Source organism: Oncorhynchus mykiss, chromosome 3 (genome assembly GCF_057628025.1).
Source record: "Oncorhynchus mykiss isolate SJ-2025 chromosome 3, ASM5762802v1, whole genome shotgun sequence".
Classification (NCBI taxonomy): Eukaryota; Metazoa; Chordata; class Actinopteri; order Salmoniformes; family Salmonidae; genus Oncorhynchus; species Oncorhynchus mykiss.
The window spans coordinates 25,378,447-25,404,855 of NC_143024.1; the positions used below are offsets into that span (position 1 = coordinate 25,378,447).

Below are 26,409 nucleotides of genomic sequence, written 5' to 3' on the forward strand. Positions count from 1 at the left end.
TGACATATTATCCTGTACGACCTTTTGTGCCGAATACATTACTTTCTTACAGGTCTCAAGCTTATGGCCATGTGTCAGCAGTGTGTAGGAGGAAGGTTTGTAGGTGTGAGAAGTGTGCAGAAGGGCATGAGACAAAGGAATGTGTAGCATTGGGGAAAGTAGTGGTATGTGTTAATTGTAAGGGTGCCCATGGAGGTGGGGATGAGAAATGGCCCGTGTGAGAGAGGCAGGTTGAGGTTTCCAGGGTTAGAGGAGTGCAGAAGTTGTCATATGCTGAGGCAGTGAAGAAAGTAGAGGAATATGGGTCAAGGGGGAGGGATCCTGAGAGGAGTGGTGTGAGTAGTAGATCTGTACCAGTACAGAGAGAGGCCAACAAGTGATATGTTTCAGTAAGATTGGCGTTTTAGCTTTTATAGCAACGGTCATCAACTCCTGCAGGGATGGAACATAAGTCGCAGAAAGTTGAGGTTGTGACAGCTGAGCAGAGAGATCTTTTGGTGTGTGAGACTTGACATCAGAGTTACAGGGTGTGTTAAGTGGTGGTGTCCCATTCTTTCAGGTTCTTGGCCTGAGGTCAGACTAAATATATTTAAATAGTGGAGTATGGTGGTGTTATGAGTGTAGTGTTAGATGGTAGGGTATTTACTTATTTTTTTCAAGCGAAGTATAAGGGAGTTGTACTCCAGTCTAGTAGGTGGTGGTAATGCAACATTTATTGGATACCAGCCGCTGTTAAACCTCATCGAAGAGGCATTTGCCATTTGAAGTTCACCAATTTAAGTCAGCAGACAAACGAACACAAACCTTTATTCATTATGTCTTAGCTAAATAGCTACACAATTGGAATGCTCCACATTTAGGTTCATTGTATGCATATTGTCAACATTCTACATTTTAAAATGTTTTCTGTACAACTGAAAGACTACATTTGTGTAATTTCCATGAATTAACCTATGAAGAGAAACCAAAGCATGTTCTACTCGTGTCTATTGCAGTTTCTAGTTCATGTGTTATCATATTTCCACTGACAATTGTTCATTCTCATATCATTAAGTTTCCAGGAAACGGCTCACCAGCTAACAGTGCACAATTGGCATTGAACAGATTGAGCTGTTGTCTGCAACTCTTGCTTTACAAGTTAGACATAATAAGCACTAGCCAGATACCTGTTTCATACTTTCCTAAAAGCACATATTGCACTCATAGTAATGCACTTTAAAGAATGGTGTTTTTATTTTCTCATACCAGTTATCATGGGTCTCTTCCAGTCTAAATCAATTAGTTGGAGGACATGGTGCTGCTTATCCAGGAGTTGCAGATCTTAGTCTGGGCACAACTGTAACCCCAGGACACAGCACCCTGCAGCTGCCCATTGCACACCACGGTCTCCCTGGAAGAAGGGCAAGTGAAAGGTGGTTAGAGGTGCATTTTTCAATATTGGTTTGAAGCTGGTTAATCACAACAGATGAGAGCTTTTAACAAATGAAAAGGACAACGGTAGAAAGTTGTGCTATGAATTCAGCTCAGGTTACCTGGCAAGAGTCCTTGCCTCCATCCACGAAGCCAGCGCAGAACATGTGGAGTTGATCTGTCCATGGTAGGTGCTGTTGCCGCTGCTCAGGATGGGGAGATCCAGGCAGAACAGTTGGTCGGGGTAGAAGGCTAGAGAGAAGCAAAACAGGATTAGTATATCAAACATTCTCCCTTTGGTTCTGAGTGGTCAGTGATATCATTTGGAATCAGTTTGAAAAACAACGAATACTAAAAGTATTTGTGAACATAATGTTGATGCTACCTCTGCTGGGTAGGTTGCCCCATACAGTGGGTGCCAGAGCTGGCACAGCGGCAGGGCATGACCACAGTGCACATGTAGCTGTTCAGGGAGGCGGGCATGCTCAGCTTGACGTCGTTGTCCAGGTTGCGGCTGTTGTAACTGGGGTGCATGATGACCTTCCCTGAGTCGAACTGCTCAGTGCCCTCGTTGACGACAATGTTGTGTGGTCACGTAGACACACCTGAATGTGGCTGGGAGGGTTAATCAGATGTACAAAAAAGGTTTAATGTCAAACATACTGTCAATGTTTTTGAAGAAAGTTTCATCAGTCACATATGACTTGTAGCAGTGAGCAGCAGACACCACCCATGTGCTGGAGATCAGGGAGCCACCACAGAAGTGGTAACCAGACTGCAGTGATGCCTGGTAGGATGCAGTTCTTTCTGCACTCATACCCTCCGAAAATCCTGTTATCCTCAATGAGGACAGCGACTGAAATACAGACAGAAGGAATCAGTGTGAAATTGCATGGAAATACAACACTTGAAAACTTAAGTGCCTGTGTTCAGTAAATATTCACTGCGTATTATCACAGGATGGACACCAATGTGAACTTAAACAATTTCTCTCAACGAGTAAAGCAAGGACTGACACGCAACGACAAACAGCCAGGAGAATAACGTACTTCATGATTGTGTTTTTTGGTTGCTACACAGGACTCAATCACGAAGACAAACTGTTATATACCCACTCCACCGGCCACATTATCTGATCTTCTCAAGGATTTGCACTTCTGTGAACAGTAGGCCTATATCTGACGCTCAGACATTACCCTACCTGGGATAGAATTATGTCCACCTGAAGTGACAAGCATCTGCATTTTTCTTATTATTTTCATACACACAACTTAGGTGGCAGTTTAGTTGTATATTTTGTAACACTTTTAACAATTGCATGGTGGGTGGTTCTGTTGTAATTTCCTTTCTCACAGGTGCCTTCCTGTTCCCTAGGGTCTTAAACCCAGCACAGTGCAGTCACAGAGCAGCAGAGACACATTAGAATACAGTGTAGGTAATAGTTGAATTGGAATGACGGAGGAAAAGAACATGACGATGTCTGAGTATCATTGACAACACAAAATGCATTAAAAGGGAGGAACAAGACGGCGATTCTGATGAGTGGACTACAGTCATATGTCAGTGCAGAGACCCTGAAAGGACATGATTCCGGTACCAAGACAGAAGACACCACACCAAAGAGTAGACCTGGAGAAAGTAACTACGGCTCTGAGGGCTCGATGGGGAGATGTTCCAGAGTTGCTGCAGCGTTTCTGGGCCTGCTGTGCCTTCTCGTACTGGCTGGGATCATGGTGCTGTTTGTCTACTATAATGGAGTCACTGTCCTGCGACGGCATGAAAATAAACTGGATTAAGCTATAACTATACATATATAACTATACAACTATACTATAAGCTATAACTATACATATATAACTATACATATATAACTATATAACTATACATATATAACTATACATATATAACTATATAACTATACATATATAACTATATAACTATACTATAAGCTATAACTATACATATATAACTATACTATAAGCTATAACTATACATATATAACTATACATATATAACTATACTATAAGCTATAACTATACATATATAACTATACTATAAGCTATAACTATACATATATAACTATACTATAAGCTATAACTATACATATATAACTATACATATATAACTATACTATAAGCTATAACTATACATATATAACTATACTATAAGCTATAACTATACATATATAACTATACATATATAACTATACATATATAACTATACTATAAGCTATAACTATACATATATAACTATACTATAAGCTATAACTATACATATATAACTATACTATAAGCTATAACTATACTATAAGCTATAACTATACATATATAACTATACATATATAACTATACATATATAACTATACTATAAGCTATAACTATACATATATAACTATACTATAAGCTATAACTATACATATATAACTATACTATAAGCTATAACTATACATATATAACTATACTATAAGCTATAACTATACATATATAACTATACTATAAGCTATAACTATACATATATAACTATACTATAAGCTATAACTATACATATATAACTATACTATAAGCTATAACTATACATATATAACTATACTATAAGCTATAACTATACATATATAACTATACTATAAGCTATAACTATACATATATAACTATACTATAAGCTATAACTATACATATATAACTATACTATAAGCTATAACTATACATATATAACTATACATATATAACTATACTATAAGCTATAACTATACATATATATAACTATACTATAAGCTATAACTATACATATATAACTATACTATAAGCTATAACTATACTATAAGCTATAACTATACTATAAGCTATAACTATACATATATAACTATACATATATAACTATACTATAAGCTATAACTATACATATATAACTATACTATAAGCTATAACTATACATATATAACTATACTATAAGCTATAACTATACATATATAACTATACATATATAACTATACATATATAACTATACTATAAGCTATGACTATACATATATAACTATACTATAAGCTATAACTATACATATATAACTATACTATAAGCTATAACTATACTATAAGCTATAACTATACATATATAACTATACATATATAACTATACTATAAGCTATAACTATACATATATAACTATACTATAAGCTATAACTATACATATATAACTATACTATAAGCTATAACTATACATATATAACTATACATATATAACTATACATATATAACTATACTATAAGCTATAACTATACATATATAACTATACTATAAGCTATAACTATACATATATAACTATACATATATAACTATACTATAAGCTATAACTATACATATATAACTATACTATAAGCTATAACTATACATATATAACTATACTATAAGCTATAACTATACATATATAACTATACTATAAGCTATAACTATACATATATAACTATACATATATAACTATACTATAAGCTATAACTATACATATATAACTATACATATATAACTATACTATAAGCTATAACTATACATATATAACTATACTATAAGCTATAACTATACATATATAACTATACTATAAGCTATAACTATACATATATAACTATACTATAAGCTATAACTATACTATAAGCTATAACTATACATATATAACTATACATATATAACTATACTATAAGCTATAACTATACATATATAACTATACTATAAGCTATAACTATACATATATAACTATACTATAAGCTATAACTATACTATAAGCTATAACTATACATATATAACTATACTATAAGCTATAACTATACATATATAACTATACTATAAGCTATAACTATACATATATAACTATACTATAAGCTATAACTATACATATATAACTATACTATAAGCTATAACTATACATATATAACTATACATATATAACTATACTATAAGCTATAACTATACATATATAACTATACATATATAACTATACTATAAGCTATAACTATACATATATAACTATACTATAAGCTACACCGTTTGAAAAGTTTGGTACATTTGACCTTTTTCTTTACAAAGATTTCTCCTTTACATCCCACTCAGTCGCTGCCCCCATAGAGGATGACAGGATTGTCGGAGGGTATGAGTGCAGAAAGAACTATGCATCCTACCAGGCATCACTGCAGTCTGGCTACCACTTCTGGGGTGGCTCCCTGATCTCCAGCACATGGGTGGTGTCTGCTGCTCACTGCTACAAGTACATCTGATTAACCCTACCCTCTCTCTCCCCAGCCGCATGCAGGTGCGTCTGGGTGAGCATGACATTACCGTCAACGAGGGCACTGAGCAGTTCATCGACTCAGTAAAGGTCATCATGCACCCCAGTTACAACAGCCGCAACCTGGACAACAACATCATGCTGATCAAGCTGAGCAGGCCCGCCTCACTGATCAGCTATGTGAGCACTGTGGCTCTGCCCTCCAGCTGTCTGGTCTCTGGCTGGGCCAACCTATCCGGCAGCAGCAGTGAGTAGCATTAACAATATGCCCACAAAGACTTTTGGTATTCATTGTTTCTCAAACTGATGATAAATTATATCTCTGACCACTCAGAACCAAAGAGAGAATGATCGAGAGACTAATCCTCTTCTGCCCATCTCTAGGCAACTACCCTGACACTCTGAGGTGTCTGGATCTCCCCATCCTGAGCAGCAGAAGCTGCAACAGCGCCTATCCTGGACAGATCACCTCCAACATGTTCTGTGCTGGCTTCATGAAGGGAGGCAAGGACTCTTGCCAGGTAAGCTGAGCTGAAGCACTTCCACTGATCCATTAAGAGAGTTAATGAAAATACGATTCTAAAATTTCCAAAAACCATCCTTCAACCTAGATTGACTGATACCATGAAACAAATCTGCTCACCTTTAATTTCTGTTTCCCCATCGCTCTATTAGGGAGACTCCGGTGGCCCCGTGGTGTGCAATGGTCAGCTGCAGGGTGTTGTGTCCTGGGGTTACGGCTGTGCCCAGAGGAACAAGCCTGGTGTCTACACCAAGGTCTGCAACTACAAATCCTGGATCAGCAGCACCATGTCCTCCAACTAATTGATCTAGACATATTCTCTAAGACAGAAATACATGATAACAACAACGGTCATGAGAAAATAAATGATATTTTACTTTTAAACACTGTCTTCTGTTATTTGTTCACTAACTGTTCTAGAGGAACATACCCTATATATACAAAAGTATGTGGACACCCATTCAAATTAGTGGATTTGGCTATTTCAGCCACACCCATTGCTGCGAGTACACAGCCCTGCAATCGCCATAGACAAACATTGGCAGTAGAATTGCCTTGCTGAAAAACTCAGTGACTTTTAAGGTAACACTGTCATTGGATGCTACTTTCCAACAAGTCAGTTTGTCAAATTTCTTCCCTGCTTCCCCGGTCAACTGTGCTGTTATTGTGAAGTGGAAACGTCTAGGAGCAACAACCGCTCAGCCGCGAAGTGGTAGGCCACACAAGCTCTGGACAGCCGAGTGCTGAAGTGCGTAGCGTGTAAAAATGGTGTGTCCTTGGTTGCAACTAGGGCTGTGGCAGTCCTGAAATTTTGTCAGACGGTGATTCTCAAGCAAATATCTGCTGTTCTCACAATAATTGACCGTTAATGAACATAAATACATTGAGCATCTCCTGGCATCCACACATGGCCTACAAGCCACTGATGCAGACTTTTGGAACATCTACATTTTAAAAGGTCTAAAATCCATGTAATATAGTCTACACCATCATAATAAATCCATGTAATATAGCCTACACCATCATAATAAATCCATGTAATATAGCCTACACCATCATAATAAATCCATTATTTATTTTTAGACAGATCAAAAGAAACATGATATGAAGAAGTCTATTTCAGAACAGAATAGCATTTTTCTTGTTATGTTCGGCCCTGATCTGGCTATGCCATATGGCTGTGGGCTACACTAGTTCATTTAGCAGACAAGATTTGCTTAGAATTCCGTATCATTATTTTATAGTATGAAGAATACAATTGGACATAGCTGAATAAAATATATTTTCTCCAAACAATTTGAGGGAGTGCGCACATTTTTGTGTTGAGCGGTTAACAAAGAAACAGCTACCCCTATATGCTTCATTTAGAGTTATGTAACTTCACTTGGGTTGTGTTTTGATTTGTAATACATTCTTGGCTGCATGATGCAACTAATGATGATTTGAAAAAAAGTCACATGAAAGGCATGAGCTCTACTTTGTTTGTTTTTTTGCATAGGTTGTACACACTTCATCAGTCTGATTCACAATTCGAAGAGCCTTGAAAACCCCAGCTGCATCCCCTTTCTATGGCTGTAATGCCCCCTAAAAATGCTTTTTGCGGTCAGTGACCGTTGTGCCCTTGGGCTGAATACAATAATTACAATTCCCTTCTCCCGGCTGCGTGTCGAAGCACCTCTCACTCACATGGCTCGCAGTCACGTGATTGGGTCTTTCTCACAGGCTACAAGTGAAGACAGACAACTGCACACATCCTTATCCAATTCCGAGGCGCATGTTGAAGATATTGGAAGAACTGTCTGCATTTACTTTTCGTCAGCCAACAAGATGAGTAGGCCTAACAAATGACTATCCGCCGTAGTACAAAAGTTGACCTACTCTATTCTGTGCGAGAAATAAATATTCCAAACATAGTCTGGGACATTTGTGGGATGCGATAGATCCCAAATTAATACAATTTCTAGCATAAAAAAAACTGTTTTAAGCAATGACCCTGACGGAACAGATGAGAAATGTTCGCTTAAACCGGTTGATAAACTGTTAAGCTATTTCGTCACATTATAAGCTCAGCAATGCGCACACGGCAGAATGCTATAAACGCAAATGTTCCATTAGCAGGAAAACACCATTCTCAAAAGTGACCACAAATGCGATTATGCATTTAATGCTTTTATTATGAAGGTGCATTTATTGTGAAAATTACCTGTCACAAACTTGAAACTCAAGCTCTGCACACAGTATGTATGTATGCCAGTTAGGCTTTAAACCCATTGTAAAGCAGATTAATGTGATTAATTTTAAGCAGTTATTTGGCCACTTTAGTTGTGATACAAACCTTATCATAGCATATAGGCCAGGCTACATGAGGTGTGCAGCTATGATTTGAAAAAGTAGCACAAAAAAAAAAAAAAAAGCAAGCGGTGTTTGCCTTAAACTGGGCATAATTCACAAGTGATAATATATCAATCACAAGTGATAGGCTGATATTGTCATCAATCACACTATTCTTGATTTAATCTTGTCTTTACATACAGTGCCTTTGGAAAGTATTCAGACCCCTTGACTTTTTCAACATTTTGTTACGTTACATCTTTATTCTAAAAATGATTAAATGGCTTTTTTCCTCATCCACACAACACTCCATAATGACAAAGCAAAAACAGGTTTTTAGAAATGTTTGCTAATTTATAAAAAATAAACACTGAAATATGACATTCACATAAGTATTCAGACCCTTTACTCAGTACTTTGTTGAAGCACCTTTGGCAGTGATTACAGCCTCGAGGCTTCTTGGGTATGACGCTACAAGCTTGACACACCTGTATTTGGGGAGTTTCTCCCATTCTTCTCTGCAGATCCTCTAAAGCTCTGTCAGGGTGGATGGGTAGGGTTGCTGCACAGCTATTTTCAGGTCTCTCCAAAGATGTTCGATCGGATTCAAGTCTGGGCAACTCAAGTACATTGAGACTTGATCCAAAGCCATTCCTGCGTTGTCTTGCCTGTGTGCTTAGGGTTGTTGTCCTGTTGGAAGGTGAACCTTCACCCCAGTTTGAGGTCCTGAGGGCTCTGGAGCAGGTTTTCATCAAGGATCTCTGTACATTTCTCCGTCTGGCCCCTCTACCATAAAGGCCTGATTGGTGGAGTGCTGCAGAGATGGCTGTCCTTCTGGAAGATTCTCCCATTTCCACAGAGGAACTCTGGAGCTCTGACAGAGTGACCATCGGGTTCTTGGTCACCTCCCTGACCAAGGCCCTTCTCCCCCGATTGCTCAGTTTGGCCGGGTGGCCAGCTGTAGGAAGTCTTGGTGGTTCAAAACATCCTCCATTTAAGAATGATGGAGGCCACTGTGTTCTTGGGGACCTTCAATGCTGCAGACATGTTTTTGGTACCCTTCATGTCTGTGCCTCGACACAATCCAGTCTCGGAGCTCTATGGACAATTCCTTCGACCTCATGGCTTGGTTTTTGGTCTGACATGCACTGTCAACTTTATGACATTATATAGACAGGTGTGTGCCTTTCAAAGTCATGTCCAATCAATTGAATTTTCCACAGGTGGACTCCAAACAAGTTGTAGAAACATCTCAAGGACGATCAATGGAAACAGGATGCACCGGAGCTCAATTTTGAATCTCATAGCAAAGGGTCTGAATACTTATTTACATAAGGCATTTCTGTTTACATTTGCAAAAATTCTAAAAACTTGTTTTCGCTTTATAGGGTATCGTGTGTAGATTGCTGAGAATAAGTTATTTTTAAATCCATTTTAGAATAAGGCTGTACCGTTACAACATGTGGAAAAAGTCAAGGGGTCTGAATACTTTCCCGAAGGTACTGTATACTAAGTGTAAAGCTCGCCGCCATTGGACTTTGGAGGAGTGGAAACACATTCTATGGAGTGATAAATCACGCTTCACCATCTGGCAGTCAGATCTATGAATCTGGGTTTGGCGGATGCCAGGAGAATGCTACCTGCCCCAATGCATAGTGCCAACTGTAAAGTTTGGTGGAGGAGGAATAAAGTTTTTCCATGGTTTGGGCTAGGCCCCTTAGTTAAAGTGAAGGGAAATCTTAACGCTACAGCATACAATGACATTCTAGACGATTTGGTGCTTCCAATTTTGTGGCAACAGTTTGGAGAAGGCCCTTTCCTGTTTCAGCATGACAATGCCACCGTCTACAAAGCGAGGTCCATACAGAAATGGTATGTTGAGATCGGTGTGGAAGAACTTGACTGGTCTGCATAGAGCCTTGAACTCAACCCCATTGAACACTTTTGGGATGAAATAGAACGCCGACTGCGAGCCAGGCCTAATCGCCCAACATCAGCGCCCGACCTCACTAATGCACGTGGCTGAATGGAAGCAAATACACACAGCAATGTTCAACTACTAATGGAAAGCCTACCCAGAAGAGTGGAGACTGTTATAGCAGCAAAGTGGGAACCAATTCCATATTAATGCCCATGATTTTGGAATGAGATGTTTGATGAGCAGGTGTTCCCATACTTTTGTTCATGTAGTTTACATGTCGTAGTACAAACATTATTGCTATCAAAATTATCAAAGGCTGGTTTGGTCTGTTTTCATCCTATCTTTATTCATGGCACAGGTGAATAACTATTCTTTTTTTTAGGTGAATCTCTAATAAATATGGTCATGCTTTTATTTTGAAAACTACTCCATTTTGACACTCGTGCTTTTCAAGTTGTTAGGGCCGGGACAATACCAGTATCGTGGCAAGGAAACAAAACACAAAGTGGATTTAACTTCTTTGGGGCAACAGCCTTGAAGTTGGAAACAAACATCGTTATGTTTTCATCCAGAATCACTTATTTATTTTCAAAGCTATAGCTTGGAAAATAAAAAGGACCAAAGAGTCAAGTCTTCTTCGCGTTTTCATTTTTTGGCATGGAAAAAAATATTGCAATACTGTTATCGTCACAGCCCTAAAAGAGATATTAATTCAAAATAGATTTTTTGAAGATTCTGTTTCTTGTTGGAGAAAGTTGGCATAAGGGTTGACACTCAGACCTACAATGAAATTATAGGATAAATCTCATAAGTGACATGTAATTTCTTCGTTAAACAACTTTATAAATAGTTAGTCAAGGCACTCCTGGAAAACTATCATATATATAAATCACTCCAACTTGCCTCTTGTCCTCTTCATCTTGGTATCTATGCTCCCAGAACCATCCTCTCTCAGCTGGCGTGTGCCTCTGTGCAGTGTTTGGTCAGGGTGCTTTCCTGTATGAATCTCTCTCCACAGGAGGAGCAGCGATAGGGTCGTAGTTGACCCCTGGCAGGTCTAGAAGTCAGGTAGGCATTCCCTGGTGAAGTAGGTGTCGACAGGGATGGGGGGTGCTTGGCCGTCATGTGACGTTCCCAGGTTCGAGGGTCATTGAAGATGATGTGACAGTGCTCACAGCTTGTTGGACCAGCTCTGTTTTTTTCATTGTCCACACCTGAAATACCAAGCCGACACGATGAAAGATCTGTTGATGTGTCCTTGAGCAAGACAGTTAACCCTTATTTGCTCCAGGGGCGCTGTACTACTATGGCTGACCATGTAAAAAAAACTAACATTTCACTGCACCTATTCGGTGTGTGACAATAGAAACATTGTAATTTTTTTAATAAAACACAAAAAAATATATAATTATAAAACGTGAAAACTGAAAGAAATATTAAGTACATAGACTGTATTAAAAACATTAAAATATTCTATATACCCTCAGACTCTCCTCCGTCTGTGCTTTCTTGGACAGAGTCTTCTGGGACAGTGGGGGGCAGACTCCACTTGCTGTGGGTGCGTTGGTGAGCTGAGAGCAGGCGGGAGGAGGGGAATGTACGGTCGCAGACACAGCAGGCAAACACTGTGCGACCTCTGAGATGTCTCTCATACTCTACTGGGTGCTTGAAGCGTAAATGCCTCTCTTCTGTCTCTGCATCCTGAAAGGTCATGAAACACTGGTGGCACTGAGGAGATTGGGGAGGCTGGGCTAGGGGAAGAGAAAGCTAATTAGAGACGGTTAGGAGAACCAGTGGATACACAATGATGTGGTGATTTGCTGCAAAGAGGAAAGATTGTCAAATACAGGTAAATACTGAGTCATTGAAAAGAGAAATTAACAAGATACATACCATATCTAGATCAGAATAATCGGTTTTAAGACACCAGTTCACAGAATTCCAAGTACCTTGCAAATGAGAGGTGAATCCATAGCCTAAACAATAGGAAATACTAATAAAGAACCAGCCTTACCTGAAACTCTGGTTGAATCATTAGAGATTACTGCAGTGCTTCCCTCCTCTTCCTCTCTCACCTCACTGTCCTCCTCATCCTTACAGTTCCTCTCCTCTCCATGCTGTCTCTCCCGGTGGCTTCTGAGTGCCGTCAAGTTGCAGAAGCTCTGGCTGCAGTCATGGCACTGCTGTCGTTCAGCCACAGTCCCGCGGCGGCGGGAGTGTGAGCGCTTGTGAGAGGACAGCTTGCGTAGGCTCTTGAGCGTCCGTCCACAGACCCCACAGACGTACTGGGACTGGCCCATGTGACTGCGCTTGTGCATGATGAAGGCTGTGGGGCGGAGGAAGCGGTCGCCACACACTGGGCACCGGAACTCCAGTTTGACCTTGTGGCCGTGGGCGACCCCGTCCTCCCCCGCGATGCCAGTACAACAGTGTCCCGTCAGCTGCCAGGAGGAACTGAAGCAGCGCTGACACAGTCTGCAGCACCAACTGGAGTCTGACCCAGAGACATCCTCAGTCTCAACAGCAGACCAGAACCTCTCTTCGGTCTTTTCCTTCCTCCTCTTTTTCTCCTCCTCTGCTTCTTCCAGGGTGTCGGTTTCCTCAGGGAGTTGGTCGCCTGGAGCTGGAGTTGAAGCATGACCATGATTTAGTGGGATTGCAGGAGCAAAGAAAGTAAATGTGTTGAAAATCAAGGTTGAAAATAAGAGACTAATGTATTGTATCGTGTTGTAAAATGATCAATACTACAATTCCGTTTCTGTGCAAGTGTTGGCTTGCAGGCTCCTAAACCCTTATTTGGACACACCTGTAGTGCCTTGTTCTAGGCCCTCTTGCTCCTGTTTGATGAGCGTGTCAGATGACAGTGGACCATTGGACATCTGCTCCATATGGTCTTCTTCCTCTTGTTTAACGATGACCATCAGCATGTCACCATCCAATGTCGCTCCTTTACCACATACTGTCTCCATCCTATTGTATTCTTTGAGATTAGTAGGCACATCAATAGGGTATGATGAAAAAGAAATGGCTTGAACATTTGGTCCTGATTGCTAAGGCTTATTATAAACAGTCTGTCAGCTGTAGAACCATACTCTGGTCACAGATCAGACTACTTTCCAAAATATGGTTATATAAAACATTTGTGTAATTTCTTCAGTTTATAGCCTACGCAGTAAATATAACATATTTAGGTCAAAACAGAACACCTTCTAATTTGTACAAGATATCATGGACAGAACCTGGCTGTGACCGTCAATGACCTCAAATTCCGTCGCCTACCTTGGCTGCTCCTCAAGATTCAATGGATCCTCTCTCTGTCCCTTGCGGTTTAATGCGCGGGTATAAAATACTTCAAAGATACCGGTAAACTACATCTCTTGTTTGCAGTAGAATAAACATATTTGCATTATAACTAAATTATATGCATGTTCTCCATGTTTGATGTCAACCGGTGCGCATCCGATGGTGGGATTGTGAAGAACATTTTTTTTTCACCCCAATGTTTTGACCGTGGCGTGACTGATTTACTGCCGCCCATTTGGACCACGCCCCATTCTGTCGTCTGCAACCGTAAAAAACTATTAGCGGCGCCTCACCATTAAAATAAAGCTTTATCACAATTTCACACTATACATAAGGGCGCAAAAAAACACAATCCCTGAATAGTACAATTGAAATTAGTCTCACATATGTCTTCAAATTAAAATGTAGTCCATAACACATCAATCTGATTTCAAAGTTAAAGTCTTGAAAAATGTTAAATCTTACATTGACTCCCCATCATCTGGGGAAAGTTAGTTTTTTCTCCACAGTGAGCAAACGACATTACCATTCAATACAGTCAACAGTGCCTTCAAAAGGGCATTCTACAACAAAATAATTCAAACCAGCAAGTGAATCCCATATGACATGTGTCCTGTTGGCCTACATATGTACTTGTGCTAGGCTATATGTCTGAAATGAAATAAGCACAACATTAGAAAGGTGGCTTTTATTTTTATCTGACACAATAACTGAGTGAAACTAGAAAGTAAAATATACAGTATGTAAACAGCAGTCAGTTCATCAGCAACAGAACAAGTACTGCTTTTCTAAACAAAATAACTTTCTGTAAACATGAGGGAATGTAGGCCTATTAGGTAAAACGACTAGAGTATTGGCAGTGAAAATATTTTTCTTGCATAAGTTACAAATCAACACTTAACCATAGAATAAATGACTAACTTGCAAAATACGAGGTTTCTAATTTTCTTTGAAATAAATGGACAAAATAAAAAGGTATGTTAATCACTTGTATTGGCAGGCTAAATTACAACATTTTTCATCAGTTGAGAATCAGAGTCTGACAGTAAGAGGTTATTAACAATGACAAAAAGAGGTATGACAATGTTCCATGATCAAGCATAGCAATTTACACTCAAACTTCCATTGAAAAATAGATTGCAGGCCATGATCTGTCCTCGTCTCAAAACCTACTACAGCTACTCAAATGTATAAAAGCACTGACCATCTTTTCAGATTAAGGGACACCCGCCAAAAAAAAAAAAAAATACTGTCAACTTAAAATTGATCATAGTGTAAGTAAATCGAATAACAACCAAAAGTAATCAGCTTCCCTAACGACCAACAAGCAACCAGAGTAACAATCTCCATTCAACAGAATATTCACTCAAACACATCAATACATACAACATTTAACACAACAATGTGTTAAAAATGCCGCTTTTGTTAGTTGACCTATAAGCCATTTCTAAACTGATAAACCTCTGAGAAAGAGATGGGAGGATAACGTGCCTTTGTGTTAGAAAAAGGTCCCTCATTTTAATTTCTTACACCTCTCCCCTGGCATGCTGCAAATAATGCTCATAGAGTTGCGAGACAGCAGGAAACTGAACACCACACTCCGCACAATCCAACCCCCCCATTGTCGCCTTGTCCTCCTTGGATCTAGCAGCACGTTTAGTCGCATTCCCATAAATTCTACTCTGCTTCCTGTTTACATTCCCATCTTTTCTGTCAGGGTTTGGAATGGTCTCTACCTGTGAGTACAGTGGTGATAGAGGGCTTGTGAGCGGCTGGGTGGAGTCATAAGACCGGAGGCCTGGTTGGAAACCTGGGTGTTGCATTGGGGGAGGCACAGGTATAAGGGGTGACAGTGAATGTAGTAGGTCTGAATGATTGGAAAAGTAATGAAGGAGATGTGAACCTCGTGGGTGGTTTGCTTGAAGAGGCGGAGAAGGGTAGTAGGTATGGTGGAGTTCCTGATGGGAGTGTGTTACTCCACTGTTCATGTGAGGGTCAAATCCATTCACGTTGGAAGGTACATCATGTTCATGTGTCGAGGGAGAGTAATCATAGCAGTCGTCCTGTATCCACATACTGTGGTCACCTGGTGAGGAATGGCAAAGCTGATGATTGAAAAGCAAATCTAGTGTCCTGAAGCTGGTGTTGCACTCCTCACATTGATAAGGCAGGCACTGCTGCTGTTCAAGTCCTTGGAGAGTTTTGTTTGGTCTCTCATCGATCCACTGGTACTCAGGGTGTTCTCGCAGCATGTGCTGCTTGTAGGGCCCAACGAAGCGGAAACCTTGGCGACACTTTGGACATGAGAACCGTCCTAGTTTCTGTCTGTGGATTCGCTGGTGAAGCCAAAGCTTTTTCCAGCTTTCCAGGGTCTTTCCACAGCAGTCACAGGTGTAGCTCTGACTGTGGGCATGAGTTAGCATGTGGGCTCGGAGTCTTCCTGTGTGTCTGAAAAGTCTTCCACAACGTGGGCATAAGTACTTCCTCGGGTCAGATTTACGATCTAGACTGTTCAACTTTGATACAAGTGGGGTGAGATTGTTTGTGGGTATAATGCATGTTTGGAAGGGGCGCAGAGTTGTAGCAATGTCTTTATTGGGATGTGTTTGTGAAGACAGACGACCACTTTTTTTTTGCTGCGAGTTAGGTTCACAGTTCAGCAACGAGGCAGAGGAAGCTGAACTCTGTCCAAGGTTCTGAAATGGGTGACTATCTGCAGCTGCAGGAAATACTAATTGGGTGACTGGTGAATGACTCTTGACACTTGGTTGCTGCGAGCTTTGCTGATTAGGGGCTCTAGGTTTCCAAATCCTAAATTCAGATTTGGATGTCATCTTCTCCCCCCTAACTTTGGTGCAATATTGGTGGTGCTCTTCAAATTCTGACATCACACTAAACAGCTGGTCACAGAATAAACAGCGAAAGAGCTTCACACCAGCATGGGTTTTCAGGTGGGTTTTGTACTGACGCCTCTGAACAAATCTCTCTTCGCAGATGTGGCATGTAAAAGATATGAAAGGCTTCTTCCGGCTCCCTCTGTCATTACTCTCCCTCAGACCCTTGCAGGGATGTTTTTTTGCAGACGACAACTGAGTGAAACTCTTTCCACACCATGTGCAGTTGTAAGGCTTAATGGACCAGTGTGTCACCTCATGAATACGAATTGATGAGCGATTACTAAAGGCTTTCCCACATACTTTACAGATATATGGTTTTTCCCCAGTGTGCATACGTATATGAACCTGCAGACCAGACCAAAAGGGAAATACTTTCCCACAAATGTGGCATTTGAGTATCCCCCCCTTTCCCCTTTTTCTCCTTTCTTTCAGAGAAACAAGGGGTGTATGAGTGGCCTCATTTCTGTTATCCTTCGTTTTACTCCCAGACTCAGAGTCCTGGTTCGGGTTCTGCGAGTGCCACTTGCAATGAGCAAGCAATTCCTCTGAATTACTGAACTTCATTTTGCAATAAGGACACTTCAGAGGCTGACAGCGCTTGTTATGTTTCTTGACATGACTTTTTAAGTTAGATAGCTGGGCAAAGTCTTGGTCACAATCAATGCACTTATAGGGCCTTTCGCCTGTATGAGTGCGTAGATGGACGGTATATACAGACACAAAATCAAAATGACGTCCGCAGTACTCACACGTTTTCCCTGTGCCTTTTGGTCTCCCTTTTGGTCTACCCCTAGCCTTCGGACAACTGCTTGTTGGGTTATATTCAGTTTCATCGCCTACACCATCTCTCTCTTTCTTGATTTTCTTACTTGTAAATTCTTCACCTTGTACGACATCTGATTTCGAAAAGGACTCATGCGACATAGTTTCTAATATGTTTACATCAGTGACGATAGGATTTTGGTGACTCTCAGGCAAATCTTTAAATCCTTCATCTGTTGACTTACTTCCATTTGAAAAGCTGTCATTTGTGTTGCCCTCATACTCCCAAGCTGACTCGCCACAGTCCATCTCCTTTCCAACATCACCATTGCCTTCATCGACCTGCTTTGACATGGTGTCTGGATCTCCCTGTGAGGTCACACTTTGGAGTCTACCTCTAGCATCAATGAACCTTTTCCTCTTTCCTTTTTTGTATTTAGTTTTTCCAAAAACAAACCGGGATCGCTTTCTGGGAGCAGTGCCAGCAGTTCCTCTGCATTTGTCAACTTTGAGTGGCTTTTTGAATTCAGTGCCTTCACAACTAGTATTACAGGGCTCAACCTTCACACTGGTGTCAGTTTGGCATTGAAAAGACATGAGACAATTTGACTGTGCCAGGGAATTAAAATCCCCCAGCTCTATTTCAATATCCTCACACTTCACATTAGAGATCATGTCAGCAGTCCCACTTGACCTACCACCTCTCTGAGAATCAACGCGACTAAGCGACACAGACACATGCCTTGCTATATAATCTGAACGCTCAGTCTCAATCTTCTGATGTTGTGGTGTAATATCCTGAGAATTCACAGATGCTGTAATAGAACATGATTTTCTCTGTGACTTTCTCTGTGCTAATGCAAACTGCCTCACGAGTGTTGTTTTCTTTGGTGGTCGTCCTACTCTGTGTTTAGGCTCAACAGGAGTTTCCTCAGGCTGAGGACCAATGTTTCCTCTCTTTTCCTTTTCAGATAGCATCTCATCAGGTTCCTTTTTAATTACATTTTTTTCTTCTGTTACATGGGATTGTTGCACTGAAATAGTGTTCATGGTTTTTCCTGGTCGTTTCTTGGTCGACCCCTTTGGTCGTCCCCTTTTTCTTTTTGGTTCCAAGGGTGAGATAGCCACAGGGCTGGATTCAGCTGGTTGATGGTCTTGGGGGGACAAGTCAAGAACAGACACCGCTGTATTGCTTGGTTCACAGTTTAGAGGTATTGCTTTTGTTTCAATAGCTCTGAGAGACATGTCATCCCTGTTTTCTACACAGTTTGTAGTAAAAGAAATAGCATTCGCTCTGTCAGACATTGTTTCAATCCAATCCTTTGATTCTGCAGTGCTCAGATGAGAAGAACTCTCCACTGTTTGTAGCACAGTATGCAGCATCTTTGCCTTCTTGTGAGGGCGACCACGTTTCCTAACAACGTCTACCGCTGCTGGCCTTGTTACACCCACCAGCTCCTTTGTGATACAGTTCAATGTTTGCTCACTCCCAGTAAGTGATAAATGCACTTCAGGATTGGCACTTTCACATTGAGTTCTACCATGACCAGTAGCAGGTGAATTAACATGCATTTTCTCCATATTTGCCTGGGTCTTTGTGAGCTTTCTTCTGTGATTAATGTCACCAGAGTTTACCTTTCTGGAATTAGGATGGACAACCGAAACAGGGGTACCTGGTAGTGACCGTGTGTCAGAGGGTTCAGCTACCACTTTGTTCTGTTGGCTTTTACTTTCTCTCTGTAGTTGGGGTCTTTGTAAGGGCTCCTTCATTGGGGGCATGTTATGGCAGTTGTCTACCTCCTTGCTGATCTTCTCTTCAGATGGCTGTAAAAAATATATATATTAAAAAAAGGGTATAACGTGTTAATACTTTTCTTTTGCGCCGGTCTTAGTTTTCATAATCAAATATAGAAACAGGCAGACGCAGCACATATCGCACAAATATATGGGTATATTGTGTCAGACATACAGTTCTAGACATGAAAATACCCTGAAGGGGGACACATTAGAACAGTAGCGTCTCCATTGCCAGTATCAGCAGTTACCGGTTTCTCGTTAGTCAGGGCAGGCAAGGGTTTAGGAGGGTTGCTATGAGCAGCAGATAAGGCTGACCGTTTCCTCATCATTGACTCCTCTACTGAAGGAAATTTTACTTCCCATGTCAGTCAGTCTCTTGCTCTGTGTTTTCAAACCAAACATAGGGAAGAGGTGAATTCTCATTAAATCTAGATTCAGGATGGAGTTTTTCTAGCCTCTGGGATACAAGTAACAAGATGCTACTATTTCCAACATGCATTAGTGACTTTCTTATGCTATTTTAATACTTACTGTCTTTATTTTTAGGCAGGCTCTCTGGCGGGACTGATGAGGAAAAGATAAATGTTCAACGTAGATCCTCCAATAACAGCCCAGGCAAGAACGATCAACCAGCTTTTGTTCAAACCACACGTCTCCTCTTCCACCACAAACTAGCCAGGTAACCCCCACTACTGTCCCCAGGTACCTAAACAGAAGAAACAGAGGTTTGAGCAACGTGATTCTACATCATAACATTGAAAACTGTCTTGGTTTAACGAACTAACGGTCATGTTATGTTGTATTTTGAGTTTACTTCCCCTTTGCACGCAGAAATGTTAGTCTTTCTAGGGCCCCTAACAACACAATCCCCCACCCTGTGGGGCCCCTGGCAAGAATGGCCAAGAACACTCCTTCTATAGATTGGGACAAGACATGGATGGGTCTGTGCCACTGACTTGAAATAATTTTTTATATATTTTTTATAATAATTTAACAACCATATACCACTGGTCCCACTACATTTTGCATCTGTATTTTTCGCACCAGATTTAGCAGCCTGTGCAACATTTTATCCCCATGCTGTCATCAAATTGTCTCACCAAACAACAGCTTACATGCATCTCACATACTCACACACTGATGTAGTGTTGTTCTGTTGGGTTTAAATGTTGCACCTTGTGTCTTCCATGTCTTGAATCAAATTGATAGGTTGTAGGCACCACAACCCATTGAGGCTGTCTGACATCTAGTGATCTAATCGAAGTGAAAAGAGCTAGCTACGGGAATTCCCAAATCAAATCTATTCCTCTTGTCCCTGTAGGCAGCTAGCTACAATGCCTTCAGAAATTATTTATACCCCTCGACTTTCACATTTTGTTCTATTACAGCCGGAATTCTAAATAAAAAAATGCTCACCCTTCTACGCCCCATAATAACAAAGCGAAAACATGTTTATTGAAAATGTTTTCACATTTATTGAAAATTAAATACTGAAATATCTCATTTACATAATTATTCACACACCTGAGGCAATACATATTAGAATCACCTTTGGAAGCGATTACAACTGTGAGTCTTTCTGGGTAAGTCTCTGAGACATGTGACAAACTCATTCCATGGAGTGCCAAAAGTCTGCAGGTTTTCACTCTTCCTTGATTGATGAATTAAGGTCACAGATTAATAAGGAGCTCCCCTCTCCTGGTTGTCGAGGACTTAATTGAAAGTAAAAAAAACAAATCCAGCAGGCACTAGGACCTCCATGTGAATGAGCTTGACTCACCTACTCGAAGAACTTCGCACAGCTGGATTGTACAATATTTACACGTTCTTAAAATAATTATTCAGGCTCAGACATCTGACAAGATGATTGTTGATCAATGTTAGACAGTCTATTTAAAGTCTTGCCATAGACTTTGCAGCCGATTTAAGTCAAAACTTTAACTAGGCCACTCAGGAACATTCAAAGTCATCTTGATAAGCAACTCTTGTAGATTTGGCCTTGTGTTTTAGGTTATTGTCCTTCTGAAAGATGAATTTGTCTCCCAGTGTCTGTTGGAAAGCAGACTGAACCAGGATTTCCTCTGGGATTTTGCCTGTGCGTAACTCTATTCCATTTATTTTTATTAACATACAAAAAAAACTCTAGTCCTTGCCGGTGGCAAGCATACACATAACATGATGCAGCTACCTCCATGTTTGAAAATATGAAGAGTGGTACTCAGTGATGTATTGGATTTGCCCCAAACATAACATTGTATTTGGAACATAAAGTAAATTTCTTTGGGACATAAAGTAAATTTCTTTGCCACATTTTTTGCAGTTTTACTTTAGTGCCTTATTGCAACTCTCATTTATGTTAATATTGTGGAGTAACTTACGTTGACCCAATCACAGCAATTATACTCTAACTGTTTTAATGTCACCATTGGCCTCATGTTGAAATCTCTGAGCAGTTTCCTTCCTCTCCGGCAACTGAGTTATGAAGGACTCCTGTCTCTTTGTAGTGACTGGGTGTATTGATACACCATCCAGTGTTAATTAATAACTTCACAATTTTTACCCATCTACCAATAGATGAAGTTGTCATTCAAAAAATATGTTAAACATTATTTTACAGAGTGAGTCCATGCAACTTATGTGACTTAAGCACATTTTAACTCTTGAACTTATTTAGGCTTTCCATAACGTGGCTGGTTACTTGACTAGACATTTCAGGTTTTCATTTTTAATTCATTTGTAAAAATATCTAAAGAACATAATTCCAATTTGACATTATGGGGTATTGTGTAGGTCTGTGACAAAATCTCAATTTAATACATTTTAAATGTAGGCTATAACACAACAAAATGTGGAAAAAGTCAGGGGTGTGAACACTTTCTGAAGGCACGGTATGTAGCTGTGTCAACGAACGGCAGCTGTAGCGAAATTCTGCAGGTAGGCCGACATGTTGGAACACATGCTCTAAATCCAGTTAGCTAGCTAAAGAAACATGCACGCAATAGCTAGATCTGTTTTATGTAAAACTCGCAGTTACTCACCCAAAAATGTGTTAGTGCAAACTTGTTCTCGATTCACCAGTTAGATAGCTGTCGACGTGATGAAAGCTAGCTAGCTAATGTCAACATACCGTTTTGTAGTCCAAACCCGACAAAATATCAATATTTATAAATAATGCATTGCACATAACATGTATGTTTTCGCCAACGTTGAGATACAGTGGTGTGTGCCATAATTTTAAATGTTAGCTTATTGTATTCGTGATTCAATTGTTTTTTTTCTCCTCACTCAACATCCGGTAGGCCGGAAATGGTGTCGCGATGCCTGCCTACCTCATCAAAGATGGACAACCGGGTAAAAAAATAACAAGTTCACCCAAAAACTGTGTGCAGTGATAATAAAATTCTCATGAGGTGGCAAAATATTCTACGACGACTAACCCCTATTTTTGTATGCTATATGCATTCACAAGTGACAAACTATGTCAGAGAGCTATCCCAAGCAATCAGTGAATACATTACCTACATATCCATCACGCTCTCTTGGCAGAGGCTATAACAGACCCTGACTTGTAAAACTACTAACCAAAATCTAAAACGGTCTCTTACCTTAAAACCTACCTCTAACCGTAACCTAATTTAAGTAATTCTGGAGAAAAATAAATGTTTTGCAGATCAGGAGTGTCCTTATAGCCTTTTCCAGCTATCACTTATGGCTGCTGCTATTGCTTTGGTCCCTGAAATACGGAGAACACACAGATTATTACACTTTAGTTGCTACAAAAGAAAGGGAGAGAGCGGAAACAAAAAAATATTTTATTCCAAGACCAGAGAAATGGCTAGAAAGAACCAACATGTTCTTGTGATATGGCCAATGCTGCTTATACCACATTTTCAGTAAAGCTACTGTAAAAAAAACAAGCGCATTTTCAAAAGACAAACTATGTTTGTGGTTATCTGAACCATACAGACTGATTTGATACTGCATATGTAACATTTTCAATGTCATTTGACAAACACACAACTGAAAAATAAAATCAAGGTAAAAAATAAAATCTAGGCTACTGACAGATTAGTTGTAAATTGAGTAGTTAGATAAGAGTTAAGCCGGTACCTTACAAAAAGGGACCATACCCATAACCCATAGAAGATGTTTATGTCCGTGGCAGATGCAGAGGGTTCACATTGGGAATGCTTTTTGCACTGTTCATGTCTGTAGTACTGGGAGGGAAGAGGTTAATTGTTGGTATAACAACTGACCTGGTTTGGTGAAGGAGCTTTTATGCCACATTCACGTGCTAGTCGGAACTAGGAAACACGGACATTTCCGACTTACTAACTGGTTTTTATACACATGCTGTGTTCAACCAGTTAGCAAGTCGGAAATTTCAGAGTTTCCTAGTTCCGACTAGCACGAAAACGCATCCTCAATCACAAAACAGTCATCGTCTGAAACCTCAGTCTTTACAGAAACGGCAGACAACCCTGTGCCCCTATCCGGGCCTACTGCCTTGTGGTCGTATACAGTTACATTCGTTGAAGTTTGAATGTTGAACGCCAGCTCCTGGTCACCATTGCTTTGAGGCAAGGAGTATGGGCTGGTCCCCTCCCCTTTTCTGTGACCATTGAGCTGTTTGCCAGACATCAGACCCAGTTCCTGTGCAAAAAAGGATGCCGCCATTGTGCAACGGTGCCTCTCAAGCAGCTTGACAGTTTGGAAAGGCTCCTGACACACTCTACACTTCAAGTATTTTGTTCCAGAAGTCCCTGGAATGGGCTGCTGTGAGACCATATGCATCCCTAGCTGCAGCTCCCCACTGAACGGGTCCGGACACGGCTGACGCTGGACAACCTTCTTAGCATACCCCGCGGGCTGTTTCCTGTTGCTCAGCACTGTGGCAGTGGTGAATCTGGTTTCAGGAGTTGCCCGATATGAGCCACACTGGTGGTGGCCAGGCTGTGGTGACTTGTTGTTACTGAGCAGGAGAACCCCGCACCGCAGGCAGCCATGGACTGTATTTCTTGCGTGAGTGTTGTGGTGCCATACGAGTAAGTCTTTTGTTGCAAAGCCCAGTTCACAGTAGGCACACCTGTAGGGCTTTGTCCTTCCAAACTTGCGCAGGGTCTCCACCAACACCACTGGCTGGAATTGGTGCCAGAGGTCTGTTGTTGGGGCACTTGGACCAGGTGGAGGCTTTGTGGCTCGTGGAATAGGGGCCGATAGCATCGGAGTCGGTCCAGGCTTAGCCCAGCTTCCCTGCCCCGCCGTCAATACCAGCCTCGAAAGCTGCTCCTTGTACTCTCTCTCCCTCTGATATTGTTCCTTCTTTATGGTGCTATAATTAATTACAGTGTGGCCTGGTTCATGTAACCCACTGTGGTCCATCATATCAACATACATGGAGAACTCTGTTCCACAGGAGCAGATGAAACCAGCCGCAGGACAAAAGTGGTCATGAAATGACGTTTGGTCTGGAAAGACCCTTTCACAACTAAAGCAAAAAGGGGGTCCACCATCACCAAGCTCCCTTTCCCCTTTCATATAGTTCCGCTTTTGCATCTTGACCTGTCCTCGATGTGATGATTCATGTAGAATAGGGTCTCTCTGGAGTGTCTGAGGTAACAGAAAGGATATTATTTTAGAAAGCCTGTTCAACTGTACTGATTAGAAATTATAAAGGGAAGTATTGCATAAAAAGCAGGGCACATAATTCAGCAACACAACATTAGGTAGCTGTAGGGCGTGCTAGCCTTTAGACTTACGCTAACTTGTTAAGTAGTGTGATATTGATAAATTCACTATGTAGCTAGCTAACACCTTGGTCGTAAATCACTATGAAACGGCGTCACCCAAAGACCGGCGCTGGCCCAAATTTGGGGGTCTTTGTTTCTTGGACCAGTGGGGTGTTCAAAAGCTTAAACCCAATTTGCAGACTAAAGCTTAATAGTACATCGACACAAGTAATTACATTTGACATATATACCTAACTATATTGATAGCTAGCTAGCCAGTCAGCCTAGGAAATGTTTGTTAGTATAACTAGCTAACGTTAGCTATCCATTCCCAAAACATAGCTAGCTTAGCTAACGTTAGCAGCATTACCTTACACCGGCGAGTCACTGCTGTCCACGTTCATATTACTGCCATCGATCATCTACAATTCTGACATGTGTAACTTTGCTATAATATTGCTACGTAGCTTTATTCATATTTCATAACCTTATAGGCTGAATTTTGGAACGCATCCACGGCAGCGAGGTGGAGAAAATACAACTTACTTCGTTTCGTTGGCGGGTAAACTTCCAAATGCAAAATAACACTGCCGCCTGTCGGGTTGGAGTATGCAAGTTGATTCATTGATTCAAAGACAAAGAGGCGAAGCGAGAGGGTTTACTCCGCCCAAAATCTTTCCACAGAACATTCATTATTAAACAAGAGAGGAGTTTTTGTATGGGGTCAATGAGTGTCGAATTTAATAAAGATAAAAAATAGCTGTTTTGATACGTGAGGTTTATTTGATCTAATAGAAGTTTCGTAATGCTTAGGTTGTAAAAAAGCGTACTGATATAAGCGTGACGCACGGAACATCCCAGCAACTACGGATTCATCTTTAGTGTAATTTGAGACTGTCTATGTTTATTTATGAAGCAAGAATAGCATTGAATACAGGCGGTTGACAGCAACACCCCTAATTGAATCCACCAATCCAAAGAATAGGTAGGCGGGAGCTTGACAGGCCCCTGTTCCACTGTGGACAAAGAATCCCATTGTCAGGGCGGAGACAAGCATCGCGTCATTATATTCAGTATATCTGGTTGAGTCTGGTAATGAATGAAGGGAAGAGGGGAGTTAGCCTAATACAAACCTAGTTTTACATTCCGTTTCGCAAAAAAAAATGTAAATTCGCGAGATCATGATGGTTTGTACAACGCTAGGAAGAAAGCAAATATTGGAAAAATACTCAATTATCAACATATTTATCACACATGCATTCCTAAAAAATACTTTTTATGCCTTAATGGCTAACCAGTCGGTGCCTCCTGTGACCCATTTCCATTTCACCAAATAGTACAAGCCTTTAAAATAAGATTCTGTAAATAGTATAGCCTTTACCACCTTAATTGGTGGCACACACAAAAAAGTCATTTTAAACGTTTTTTTTTTTTTTTTTTTTGCATTGGATGCATCTCAATCCACCGC

At 40.4% G+C, this 26,409-nt stretch overlaps 5 protein-coding genes across 8 annotated transcripts; 1 reads left to right on the forward strand and 4 right to left on the reverse strand.

The window, feature by feature from the left end:
* Positions 1–787: 787 nt before the first annotated feature.
* Positions 788–14,019, reverse strand: LOC149984475 (uncharacterized). Of its 3 annotated transcripts, none has more exons than XM_090226236.1 (9): positions 13,733–14,019; positions 13,260–13,433; positions 12,468–13,076; positions 11,935–12,204; positions 11,357–11,667; positions 6,322–6,521; positions 1,796–2,025; positions 1,533–1,662; positions 788–1,390 (listed from the first exon to the last, which is right to left on the reverse strand). In XM_090226236.1, the coding sequence occupies exons 2-5, from the start codon at positions 13,420–13,422 to the stop codon at positions 11,405–11,407; spliced, it is 1,305 nt and encodes a 434-aa protein (XP_090082362.1). In that variant the 5' UTR covers positions 13,423–13,433; positions 13,733–14,019; the 3' UTR covers positions 788–1,390; positions 1,533–1,662; positions 1,796–2,025; positions 6,322–6,521; positions 11,357–11,404. The 3 variants fall into 3 exon arrangements, with proteins under 3 accessions (XP_090082362.1, XP_090082361.1, XP_090082365.1); XM_090226235.1 differs by having other exon boundaries at positions 1,796–2,266; XM_090226239.1 differs by having other exon boundaries at positions 1,796–2,266; positions 13,260–13,423; positions 13,733–14,010.
* Positions 1,279–3,188, reverse strand: LOC149984476 (trypsin-3-like). Its single transcript, XM_090230565.1, has 5 exons — positions 3,057–3,188; positions 2,108–2,266; positions 1,821–1,977; positions 1,533–1,662; positions 1,279–1,390 (listed from the first exon to the last, which is right to left on the reverse strand). Exons 1-5 carry the CDS (start codon positions 3,186–3,188, stop codon positions 1,279–1,281), a joined length of 690 nt encoding a protein of 229 aa, XP_090086691.1.
* Positions 5,699–6,503, forward strand: LOC110503682 (trypsin-3). The gene is made up of 3 exons (XM_036975415.2): positions 5,699–5,925; positions 6,063–6,199; positions 6,354–6,503. The coding sequence occupies exons 1-3, from the start codon at positions 5,775–5,777 to the stop codon at positions 6,501–6,503; spliced, it is 438 nt and encodes a 145-aa protein (XP_036831310.2). The 5' UTR covers positions 5,699–5,774.
* A 410-nt stretch (positions 14,020–14,429) lies between the features above and the next one.
* On the reverse strand, positions 14,430–19,575 carry si:ch211-261d7.3 (uncharacterized). The gene is given in 3 exon segments (XM_021591782.3): positions 14,430–19,239; positions 19,461–19,527; positions 19,529–19,575. Coding segments are annotated over 3 exon segments (4,071 nt in total). The 3' UTR covers positions 14,430–15,282.
* Positions 19,576–23,008: 3,433 nt separating this feature from the next.
* LOC149984477 (uncharacterized) lies at positions 23,009–25,826 on the reverse strand. Of its 2 annotated transcripts, none has more exons than XM_090226250.1 (2): positions 25,488–25,826; positions 23,009–24,822 (listed from the first exon to the last, which is right to left on the reverse strand). In XM_090226250.1, exon 2 carries the CDS (start codon positions 24,766–24,768, stop codon positions 23,617–23,619), a length of 1,152 nt encoding a protein of 383 aa, XP_090082376.1. In that variant the 5' UTR covers positions 24,769–24,822; positions 25,488–25,826; the 3' UTR covers positions 23,009–23,616. The 2 variants fall into 2 exon arrangements, with proteins under 2 accessions (XP_090082376.1, XP_036831283.2); XM_036975388.2 differs by having other exon boundaries at positions 25,312–25,545.
* Between the last annotated feature and the right edge of the window lie 583 nt (positions 25,827–26,409).